General features: G+C 34.0%; 1 protein-coding gene across 1 annotated transcript in view; it reads right to left on the minus strand.

Annotated features, from left to right (window-relative positions):
* Window positions 1-12,791, minus strand: part of LOC113070868 (citron Rho-interacting kinase-like) — a 45,163-nt gene that overhangs the window by 31,593 nt on the left and 779 nt on the right. Inside the window, exons 3-11 of the mRNA XM_026244262.1 lie at window positions 12,203-12,322; window positions 9,956-10,126; window positions 9,315-9,368; window positions 6,992-7,045; window positions 6,759-6,899; window positions 5,598-5,723; window positions 5,093-5,188; window positions 4,094-4,210; window positions 3,313-3,422 (exon numbers count right to left, since the gene is read on the minus strand). Of these exons, the coding sequence (XP_026100047.1) occupies window positions 3,313-3,422; window positions 4,094-4,210; window positions 5,093-5,188; window positions 5,598-5,723; window positions 6,759-6,899; window positions 6,992-7,045; window positions 9,315-9,368; window positions 9,956-10,126; window positions 12,203-12,322 (989 nt within the window). The remainder of the gene's footprint in view (window positions 1-3,312; window positions 3,423-4,093; window positions 4,211-5,092; window positions 5,189-5,597; window positions 5,724-6,758; window positions 6,900-6,991; window positions 7,046-9,314; window positions 9,369-9,955; window positions 10,127-12,202; window positions 12,323-12,791) is intronic.

The raw sequence follows: 12,791 nt of genomic DNA on the forward strand, positions 1-12,791 counted from the left end.
AGCACACAAACACGGAAGACGGTAATCCAGTTAGTGCGAGGAGACATAAGAGAGGATCTGACAACAGAGAGAGAGCGAGGTGAGTATAAGTAGCAGAGGTATGATGACGATCAGCTGGAGCGAGACAATCAACACCCAGGTGGTGACAATCAACTAAACGAGCACATGGAGACAACGTAAGTACAAAAACAATAACAAAACATGACACGGAGGAAACACTGGATTTCCTACCGTGACAATTTCAACTTATATTTTAATTCCAAGCGGAATTCAATGTGAAAAACCAATAAATCTGGAAGATTTGTTGGTTTCGAGTTCGTGTTTCATTTCGGATTCTGAAATGTTGCACAATTTATATTTACATTTAAATCAATAGTTTCATCTACATTTTTTAGCTTGATCATGCCATGTGCAATGCTTGTCACTGTCTTATATTTTTGTCAGATTGCCAAACACTTAAAACAAATTTGTAATATTGTGATTCTCGTCTTTTAACAATATTGCATATAATAAAGGAGACAAAAACGTATAGTGATAGTTCACCCCAAAAAAAATGTATTGGCTCATTAATTACTCTTCCTCACGTCTTTCCAAACCCGTAAGAGCTCCACTCATCTTCAGAACACAAATAAAAATATTCTTGATGAAATCCGAGAGCTTTCTGACTCTGCATAGACAGCAATGCAACTGAAACCTTTTAAGGCCCAGAAAGGTAGTATGAACATTGTTAAAATATATCAACCTTTATGTAAAGAAGCTACGAGAATACTTTTTGTGCGCAAAGAAAACAAAAATTTCTTCACTGTGGTACTTTCCTGAACAAGCAGCAATGACTGACAGAAGTGTTCATCTCATTAAAGAAACTATGACTAGAAAAAGCTTTTTCCCATGACTAAGACGAGACGACAATGTCAATAAACGATAACTGTGACTATAATCAACATGCAATATCAGTGAATATAAAAAATGAAACTGAAACGTGTTTAAAAAAAGTAAAAACTATACCAAATTTTATTTAAACTAAATTATATTTAAGACCTTCTAATATACCTATAATACTATACTAATATAGAAATTGCATATTATTGCTCTTTTGTTGGTTTTGATCATTTCTATTGTCCTCATCTGTTAAGTCGCTTTGGAAAAAGACAATTTAAATAAAACATAGATGTAAATAACAAAACTAAACTGAAAATTTAAAACAAGACCCAAATCAAATAAGTAAAACAAATGAAATAAATATCTTCATATAAACAAAATAAGGCTTTGTCTGTGCTCTTTCCATTTAAAATTAGAAGCAAACACTGCATTTCAATCATGATCCAAACAACGATGCTACGTACATGCAACATGAGCAGTTTTTAATCTAAATTAGATTGTATAATTTAGAAAATTGAACTTGAATTGACTTCAGTTTTGTGAAACTAAACATAAAAATATCAGCATGGAACAGAAACATCAGACGAGCTGAACGAGACGCAGATTCACTCTCGGCCAGCAGGTGGAGCTTAAAGCGTTTCCTTGGTTACTGCAGTAAACAAAGCAGTGCTGCACTTTTGAACAGCAGTGATACACTGTTTCCGTGGTTACCGCTGTAAACAAAGCAGCGCTGCACTTTTGAACAGCAGTGATACACTGTTTCCGTGGTTACCGCTGTAAACAAAGCTGCGCTGCACTTTTGAACAGCAGTGATACACTGTTTCCGTGGTTACCGCTGTAAACAAAGCAGCGCTGCACTTTTGAACAGCAGTGATACACTGTTTCCGTGGTTACCGCTGTAAACAAAGCAGCGCTGCACTTTTGAACAGCAGTGATACACTGTTTCCGTGGTTACCGCTGTAAACAAAGCCGCGCTGCACTTTTGAACAGCAGTGATACTCTGTTTCCGTGGTTACCGCTGTAAACAAAGCCGCGCTGCACTTTTGAACAGCAGTGATACACTGTTTCCGTGGTTACCGCTGTAAACAAAGCAGCGCTGCACTTTTGAACAGCAGTGATACACTGTTTCCGTGGTTACCGCTGTAAACAAAGCAGCGCTGCACTTTTGAACAGCAGTGATACACTGTTTCCGTGGTTACCGCTGTAAACAAAGCTGCGCTGCACTTTTGAACAGCAGTGATACACTGTTTCCGTGGTTACCGCTGTAAACAAAGCAGCGCTGCACTTTTGAACAGCAGTGATACACTGTTTCCGTGGTTACCGCTGTAAACAAAGCAGCGCTGCACTTTTGAACAGCAGTGATACACTGTTTCCATGGTTACCGCTGTAAACAAAGCAGCGCTGCACTGATGAACTTTAATATGGATTATACAGAGACAAGATGAAAATAAAAAATACCATCAATTCTAAAGACAGTAGGTTTCCCTCAGACACACATTCATATAAACTCCTGCCCCTAAATGAATCACGATTTGTTTAGCATCTCAGCTGATTTGAATCGTCACATATTTAAATCTATTTTCAACCAGCTTGTGGTTAATCATCACATCACTAGTGATTGTGTTTGCTGAATAAATGCACTAACTCAACCTCTGATGTTTTAATAGAGAAACATAATTGCATTATTATTCAGAACTACTATTAGGAAATGTACTGTTAAATTAAATTACATTTATGCATTTAGCAGTAGCTTTTACCCAAAGCTACTTACAGTGCATTCAGGCTAACAGTTTTTACCTAATTTGTGTTCCCAGGGAATCAAACCACAAGCTTGATTACGCAATGCTCTACCACTTGAGTGACAGGAACACTTTTAAAATATTTTTTGTTTGTCTTTACCACATTGTATTGATTTGTGCTCTGTTTTTTTTCAGTTTAGCTATTATACAGCATGACGGAAATGTGACGAAAAATTTTCATTGACTAAAATGCTCAGACATTTTAAAAGAAAACAGGACGAGGTTAAATAATGATAACTAAAAAGTACATCTAATACCAGGACTAAGACTTAAATCAGCACCACAACAAGGAAGAGAAGAAATTGTTGAATACATCTAATATTTTTGTTCTCTTTTGCGGTCTATGCAGGATCAGAGAGCTCTCGGATTTCATCAAAAATATCTTAATTGTGCTCTCAAGATAAACGAAGGTATTACGGGTTTGGAACGACATGAGGGAGAGTAGTTAATGAACAAATTTAAATGTTTGGTGAACTATAGTTGATGAAATGAATCTAAACTTATTCAAATAACCAGTCACATGTTTTTCTACTAATTACCCTTCAGGTTGTTTAACAAGCTTCACCAGAGATGAAGTTTCTCTAGTGGAGAGAGTGTTCCTCCAGCAAACACCGGTCGTGTTTCAGACTCTTACATGTTTTTCTGGGTGTAAATGCTGCTGTTGGCTGCCAGTTTATTGGCTTCAGAGAGTTCAGTGATCCGCTGCTCCAGACTCTTCATCTTATTGTCCATGGCCTTGATGGTCTGTCAAGAGAAACACACAAAACACCCAGCATCAGGACGCAGATTTACTCAGATCTATTAGTCAAGATCCAAGAGCTAAGAACACAAATGAAATAGTGTACACTAGTGTTACTGTAAATATGAAACATTGTGAGTCTGCAATCAGCCAAAAGATCAAGTCTAACAACTGAACTGGATCAAGGGCAGAAAGGCTTGAAAATTATTAGAGTGAATCTAACAAAACATTCTCAGGTCCCACTTCACCCCAAAATCTAATTATCATAATACAATATGCATCATTCACATAATATAATTTTTAAATCAGCATGTTTAAAACTAATACTACCATGATGTACAAATACCTTGAGTAATAAGATTTCTGCATAATAAGAATGAGGCTAACTTGATGCGTTTTTTTTTTTTTTTATATATATATATATTTTTGTATATTTAAGTATATCCTGAGGGCTTACATTTTAAAGTAGCTTAAAATCGCTAAAGTCGTTCTGCTGGATCTCTAGCGAACACCACTAAACCTGAGACACACACACATACACATACACGCACACACACATACACACACAGACACACACACACACGCGCACACACACACACACAGACACACACACACACACACGGACACACTTCAGGAGTCGGAGTGTGATTTGAGATAAAGACGAGAAATTACTCACAGCTTTCTGTTCACTGATGAGTTTGCATTTCTCTCGCGCCTCTTCTTCATGTTGAGCTCGTTTGTGCTCCAGACAGTCTTTATCAACCAGATCTGCTTTCATCTGAGCCTCCAGAACCTGCAGCACACACACACACACACACACACACACACACACGATAATCATCATGTAACAGATCAGCAGGTATGTTCAGCTGCTGGGAAGTGATGGAAAAGATGCTTGCTTGATCAACTTTGATTTGAATATTAGTCTCACAAACACTGTATACACTGAAAATGTGTTTGTCTAGTAAAAAGTGCAAAGCATTTTGATTTGCAGACTATTTATTTAAGAAATATGAGAAATGGTTATTAAAGGAACAATACATTTGATTATTGATATTATCTATACAATATTATTCAAAAGTCTGGAGTCTCTTCTGCTCAACAAGATTGTATTTATATGATTAAATTACTGTAAAAATTCAGAAATATTATTAGAATTTAAATCATCTGTTTTCTGTGTGAATCTGTGTTCAAATGTAATTTATTTCTGTGATGCTCCGCTGTATTTTCAGCATCATTCCTCCAGTCTTCAGTGTCACATGATCTTCAGAAATGATACATTTTATTTTACAGCATTTATTAGAAATATAAATATTATGTAACATTATAAATTTCTTTACTGTCACTTTTGATCAATTCAATGTGTCCTTAATGAATAAAACCATTCATTTCTTTAAAAAAAAAGGTTAGTATCTAAATAAAAATGATTTTATTTTTTATTTTTTATTTATTCAAAGTCATTTTAAGAGACAGAAAAGTTCCTTAAATTGAAATTGTTTATTAATGGTCGTTAACATTTTTAACAAGTTTACTGATGAGTGTCCTGAAAATAATTTATTTAAAAATAAATGCATAAAAAAAAAAAAAACTAATATACCCAAAAAAGTCCCAATCAATAAACACAACAGAAAAGTGCTTCAGTCTCATTATTACGAGCGTCTGTGCTCAACTCTACCTTGATCTTGTCTTCATAGAGTCGCTCTTTGTGTTCCAGATGGGCTTCCATCCTCTGAGCTGTAGCCTGAGTGTCCCGCAAGTTTTCCTCCAGCTCCTGAACACACACACACACACACACTCACACAGTCAGGAAACAAGCAGATCCAAACACTTTCCAGCAGCAAAATCCCATCAGCAGGTGAAGAAATGAACTCGCTTTGAGAAGTTGTGTGCTGGTCGACGAGACAGAATGAAGGTGTGTGTTCTCCTCACTGAGACGTGCAGAGGAGAGAGTGTGTGTGTGTGTGTGTGTGTGTGTGTGTGTGTGTGGCAGCAGATGGAACATCCTGTTAGTGTGTGTGTGTGTGTTCTGTAATGAGCTAATCTGTAGGAAACCTGGGATGACGATGCAAATACAGACGTTAACAAGAGGCCTCTGTGTGTGTGTGTGTGTGTTAGAGGTCAGCTGGTGAAGGAGGCGTGTTAGTGCTTTAATCTTTGCTAGCCTGATCCGTCTCTCTCACCAGTATCTTCTCAGCCATCTGTTGGATCTGTTGGGATTTGGTCTGGATGTCATCCTTCAGTTTGTTCTCTCGACGCTCCACCATCTCCAGACGCTTCACTTGGTTCTCCAGAGTCTTCCTGCCCTCCTGAACACAGACACCAAACCCGTCAACTTCATATCACACACCAAAATAATTACTAAAAAAAAAAAAAAAAAATATATATATATATATATATATATATATATATATATATATATATATATATATATATATATATATATATATATATAATTACATAATAATAAAAAAAATGCTAATTGCATTGCGAGAATTTAAAGACGATTAAACACATTCCAACCAAATTCCATTACTGTAATTCAAATATTGATTAAAGTAAAACACATCATTTGCTGTAATATATACAATACTGATTCCAAAGTATAATTTTTTTTAAAGAAATTAACACTTTTATTAATTAAGGATGCATTAAATTGATCAAAAATGACTGTAAAGACATTTATAATGTTAGAAAAGATTTCTATTTTTAAATAAAGCTATTCTTTTTAACTTTTTTTTTAAATGTTTCTCTAGCAGTAAATCATCATATTTTCATGATTTCTGAAGATCATGTGACACTGAAGACTGGAGGAATGATGCTGAAAATACAGCGGAGCATCACAGAAATTAATTACACTTTAACACAGATTCACACAGAAAACAGATGTTTTACATTAGAATAATATTTTTTTTTTAAATGCATTTTGATCAAATAAATGCAGCCTTGATGAGCAGAAGAGACTTCTTTCAAAAACATAAAACGATAGACAATCCATTGAAAGTAATAAATAAAAAGCATATACATTTTAGTTTTTTATGATAAACCAATTCAAATACTGTAGTTAACTAGTGAAATATAATAAAAATCATTATTGAGAACTATATGACTATGTTTTTAAAAAATTAATAATTATTAATTTTAATAATAATTATTAATAATTACTAATTATTCAGGCATTTTACAGTAATGGAAAACTATAAAGTTAATTTAATATTGTAATGGTGTGAACATAGATGCAGATGTGTTTCACTCGTCTATTAGCTGATAGCAGTGTACAATAGACTCTCTCTTCTGTCAATCCCACAATGCACCAGTGGCCTGCGTCGGAGTGATGTCAGCACCTCGGTCTCTCGCAGGCGTCTGCGCAGTGTGTCGCTGGGGTCAGATTTGCTGCGCAGACGCTCCAGCTCTCGCTCCAGACGCTCTTTGGCCTGACGGATGTTCTGCAGCAGCTCCGTGGCTTCTGTGCTCGCCTTCACCGCCTGCAGGGTCAAAGGTCAAACACACGCAGAGCTCAAAGTGAGAATTTGTTGTGACCTTTAGATCCTCTAGAGTAGGGGAGCAAACACAGCACCTTTGAGAGTTTATCCTGCAGCTCCTGGATCTTCAGCTGCTGCTCGGCGTTTGTCTGTAACACAGAAGTTCATCATGTCACTGTGAGGAGAGTGTAATTACTGCTCAGAGAGACATCACCGAGTACTGACCGAAGGATGCTCAAATACAAACATCAAGAGAGCAATCACACATTTATACGGAAGTTCTAAGCGGCCATGCATTATCATTTTTTTCCGTCTTGTTTTCTCATCATCTCGACATAACGAAAGTTGTTTTCTCGTTATAATAACTTAATTTTCTCATTATCTCGACTTAACTAAAGTTTGTTTTCTCGTTATAACAACTTAATTTTCTCATTATCTCGACATAACGAAAGTTTGTTTTCACGTTATCTCGACATAACGAAAGTTTGTTTTCTCATTATAACGACTTAATTTTCTCTTTATCTCGACATAACGAAAGTTTGTTTTCTCGTTATCTCGGCATAACTAAAGTTTGTTTTCACATTATAACGACTTAATTTTTTCGTTATCTCGACATAACGAAAGTTTGTTTTCTCGTTATCTCGGCATAACTAAAGTTTGTTTTCACGTTATAACGACTTAATTTTCTCATTATCTCGACATAACGAAAGTTTGTTTTCTCGTTATTTTGGCATAACTAAAGTTTGTTTTCATGTTATAACGACTTAATTTTCTCTTTATCTCGACATAACTAAAGTTTGTTTTCATGTTATAACGACTTAATTTTCTCATTATCTCGACATAACGAAAGTTTGTTTTCTCGTTATCTCGGCATAACTAAAGTTTGTTTTCACGTTATAACGACTTAATTTTCTCGTTATCTCGACCTAACTAAAGTTTGTTTTCTCGTTATAACGACTTAATTTTCTCTTTATCTAGACATAACTAAAGTTTGTTTCTTGTTATAACGACTTAATTTTCTCATTCTCTCGACATAGCGAAAGTTTGTTTTCTTGTTATAACGACTTAATTGTCTCTTTATCTCGACATAACTAAAGTTTGTTTTCACGTTATAACGACTTAATTTTCTCATTATCTCGACATAACGAAAGTTTGTTTTCTCGTTATCTCGACATAACTAAAGTTTGTTTTCTCGTTATAACGACTTAATTTTCTCTTTATCTAGACATAACTAAAGTTTGTTTTCTCGTTATAACGACTTAATTTTCTTGTTATCTCGACATAACGAAAGTTTTTTTCTCGTTATCTCGACATAACTAAAGTTTGTTTTCTCCTTATAACGACTTAATTTTCTCATTATCTCGACATAACGAAAGTTTGTTTTCTCATTATAATGACTTAATTTTCTCATTATCGCGACATAACGAAAGTTTGTTTTCTCGTTATCTCGAAATAACTAAATATTATTTTCTCAATATTATTATAGTTTTTTGTGAATCTATAGTTCAAAGTTTGTTTTCTCGTTATCTCGACATAACTAAAGTTTGTTTTCACGTTATAACGACTTAATTTTCTCGTTATCTCGACCTAACTAAAGTTTGTTTTCTTGTTATAACGACTTAATTTTCTCTTTATCTAGACATAACTAAAGTTTGTTTTCTCGTTATCTCGACATAACTAAAGTTTGTTTTATCGTTATAACAACTTAATTTTCTCATTATCTCGACATAACGAAAGTTTGTTTTCTCATTATCTCGACATAACTAACTATTGTTTTCTCAATATTATTATAGTTTTTGTGAATCTATAGTTCATACAGCTCTGGAAAAAAAAACATCGCAAAAAGGGTTCTTCAACAAATATGTTGAAGCTTTGAAAATATACAATATTTGGCACAGCAACGTGTCAATAAAACATGGTGTTTGACTGCTTAGTTTTAATAGATTTATTAAAAGCATTTATTCATGAAGAAGTGTCCTCTCAAAATGAAGCTACTTGACCAGCAAGAGATTTCACAGCATGAAGAGCATATCGAGGATGACTGACACACACACACACACACACACACACACACACACACGTCTGAGTAAATCAAACAAGGATTTAAACTCACTCCAGAAATGTCCAGGACTTCTTTAGATTACATTCTCTGGTTTTGCAGGCCCAGATATTACACACATCTCTGATATTTCCCAGTTTTGCATCACGCTGGGAGCAGCGGTGGTTTATTAACAATAATAACGGCGCACCTGTATGATCTTACAGTGACGCTCTCTATCAGAGATGAAGGAGCATCCCAGAGAAGAGGACGTTTAGCTGGATGAATCATTGAGTCTGAGCGCTCTCTGCTCAATTCTTCATTTGCAGGAACACAAACAGATTTCACATCTTTCATCTCAGTCACTGAGTGATCAGTACCTTCTCAAGTTTAGAGAGCAGCTCCTCCACATCTGCTTTCCCCTGCTCCTTCGCCTGAACACAACCAAAATATCAGAATCACATCAAAGGATTTATATAATAATATGTTTGTTTACACATGAGCCTGGAGCACAAAAACAGCCATAAAAGGTCAAAATTATGATTTCGACATCATCTGAAAGCTGAATAAATCATCTTTCCATTGATGAATGGTTTGTTAGGAGGAAAATATTTGGAAATCTGGAATCGGAGGGTGCAGAAAAGTCTAAATATTGAGAAAATAATCTTTAAAGTTGTTTAAAATGAAATCTTAGCCATGCATATTACTCAAAAATTTTGTTTTGATATAATTACGGTTGGAAACTTACTAAATATCTTAAAGAAACATAATCTTTACTTAATATCCTACTGATTTTTGGCATAAAAGAAAAAACTATAATTTTGATCCATGCAATGTATTTTTGGCTATTGCTACAAATACACCCCAGAGACATATTTTGTTATTTAAGTGTTTTCATCAATGCACTTTTATTCTAACAAGTGGAAACTAGTCAGAATAAAGAGCGAGCAGATGTGCTCAAACCTTTGCCTGCTGGTGTAAGTGTATTATCATAACTGTTCACACACACACACACACACACCTTCTGGATCCTCTGCTGGTATTCGGCTGCTTTCCTCCTGAGCTCTTCGCTGGTCTGTCGTGACTCTCTCAGCTCGGTCTCGTACAGGTCGCTCCGGCGGCGAGCGGCAGACAGATCCTCCTCCAGCTGCCTGATGGTCACCTGCATCTCCTCCAGCTGAGCGTGGTACTCCTGACACACACACACACACACACACACACACACACGCCCGTATGCTGAAGTCAGATTCATAAAACACATGATCTCAGTAACTCACAGAACATGCACTTCATGCAAACTTCATTTGAATCACACAAAATCACTACAAATAAAACCATATCAGTGTCTCAGAAATATCACTACACATGAATACAATTTATGTATTTTTTTATTATTAAAATGTTTTATTCAAAATATTAATTCATTTTTATATTTATCTTTACAGCTCATTTTATACATTTTATTACATTTATTATTTAATTGTATTATTATTTAAGTTTCTTGCCAACATTTCTAGCTTGTTTTCTTATTTTTATCTATTTATTAAAGTTTTTTTTTCTAAATGTAATTCATTTTACCTCATTTAATTTTAATTAATAACCTATTTTAATAGTTTTATGAAACAACAATAACCCTGGTTATTTTAAAATTATTTCTATATTATTTTTTATTAAAATCATTGATTACCTTTTTTAAATTTTTAAGTTATTTTTTCTTTTTTATAAATTGTTTTATTTTAAACTTACCAACATTTCTATTTTTTTCCCTCATCGAATATTAATATTTAATTTACTTTCACTTTATTTCAATTAACGATATGTTTTTAATAGTTTTAGGTAAAATAATAACCTCATCATGACATGAGCAGTTATTTTAGAGTTATTTTAGCATTATTTATACACTAATATAGTTTTTTAAATCATTTACTTTTAGTTTTATATTTTTAGTTAATTTTTATCTTAGCTACATTTTATTATAAAATTGTATTATAATTTATTACATTTTTATTTTACTCTTTTTTTATATATATTTTATTTCAGTTTTATTACCATGTTTTTTTTAAATGATTTATATATATTTATTCACAATGTTTCAGTTCAACCAAAAGAAGCATCTTAGTTTGGACCCAATTAAAAACATTTAAGAGATAAATGATGTTCTAGTTGCCAATAATGATATAGATGATTGTTCAGAAGATTCACAATCAGTCATCAACTCATTTAAAGTGATCCCTAATGAAAAATATGACTATTACACGCCAGTCTTCGGTGATTTACTGTGTCCATGAAATATCTAACAGCACGAGAGTCTCCAGAATGCATTAAACCACCACACTGAAAATATTTAATTTAAATGTAAGATTTATGTTTCTGAATTGCATTAAGATTACACGGTTTTAAAACAAACAAACTTTTTAAAACTAAAAACTTTTTTTTCAGTCACACATAAATGAATGGATTGACATAAATGGACATGTTATATGCATTTCAAATAGATAAATCTTAAATTTTGGCCCAAATATTTTTGAGAAACTTCACTTACTCTGCACTTTTATGTGTATAAAACACTATACTCTTGCACTTCTGGTTAGATGCTAACTGCATTTCATTAGCTCTGTACTTCTCTCTGCATAACGACAATGAAGTTGAATCTAATCTCTAAAGGTCTCTTCAAAAACACTGTATAAAATATAAAACCATACTATTTAGTGATAAATTAATACTTTTATTTACCAAGGACGCTTGAAACTAATCAAAAGTGGCAGTAAAAACACTTATATTTTTATTTCAGATAAACACTTTTCATCTGTGGATCCTGAAAAATAAAATATTGAGCAGCAAGATAATAATCAGAAATGTTTCTTGAGCAGTAAATCAGTGATTTCTGAAGATCATGAAGGAATGATGCTGAAAATACAGCGGAGCATCACAGAAATAAAATACACTTTAGCAGAAAACCACACAGAAGACTGCTATATTAAATTACAATAATATTTAACAATTTATACTTCATTTTTGATCAAATAAATGCAGCCTAAATAAGCGGAATTTACTTCTTTAAAAAAAAAAAAACTTTTACTTCAGATTAGTTTCTCTTCAATAAACTCCTAACTTTTAACTGAAGGTGAATTACTGTAGAAGTTATGTTTGAGTATTAGGTTGGGATAAGGGTTACGCATCATCATGTGCGTCATAAGCACTAATAATCAGCCAATAAGCATCAAGTTTAGTGACTAGTGTTGTTGACTAAAGTGAGGCGTTTGTTCACCTGCTCCTTGATCTCCTGGAGTTTGTTGCTCTGTTCTCTGATGTCATGGAGGAGCTGGAGAGCTTTATCATCTTCCTGTGACACTTCAACACGAGCCTGCTCCAGACTGCGCTTCAGACTCTACACACACACACACACACACACACACACAGAGAGAGATATGAAACCCAGTCAGTTTTGCTGTTCTTGATATAAAACGATAGATACGTCCATCAGTAAAGTGTGAGCGCACACACTTCGGAGGCATATATCATGGATAAGGATGCACAGTATCTCTGTGAATCACAAGTATGTTGAAGCGCTCAGTAATGTTAGATACTCTGTCTGTAACTTCACTTTCTCTGTTAGTAGAAATGCCTCTTGTTTTATTGTTAGATGCATGAGTTTATCTACAGAGACGAAAGTCGTATTATTGAAAGGGTTTCCATTCACTTTTTATTGCATAAAATATTTGCAAATAAACCGTTTCCATCCAGTGTGTTTAAACAAAATCTTAATTTCTTAACTGAGCATCTTGGATGACAAGGGAGTGAGTACATTATCTGAAAACTGCTCTTTTATGAAAGAAATAAAAAAATTAATAAATGCA

Source organism: Carassius auratus, chromosome 5, assembly GCF_003368295.1.
Source record: "Carassius auratus strain Wakin chromosome 5, ASM336829v1, whole genome shotgun sequence".
Taxonomy (NCBI): domain Eukaryota; kingdom Metazoa; phylum Chordata; class Actinopteri; order Cypriniformes; family Cyprinidae; genus Carassius; species Carassius auratus.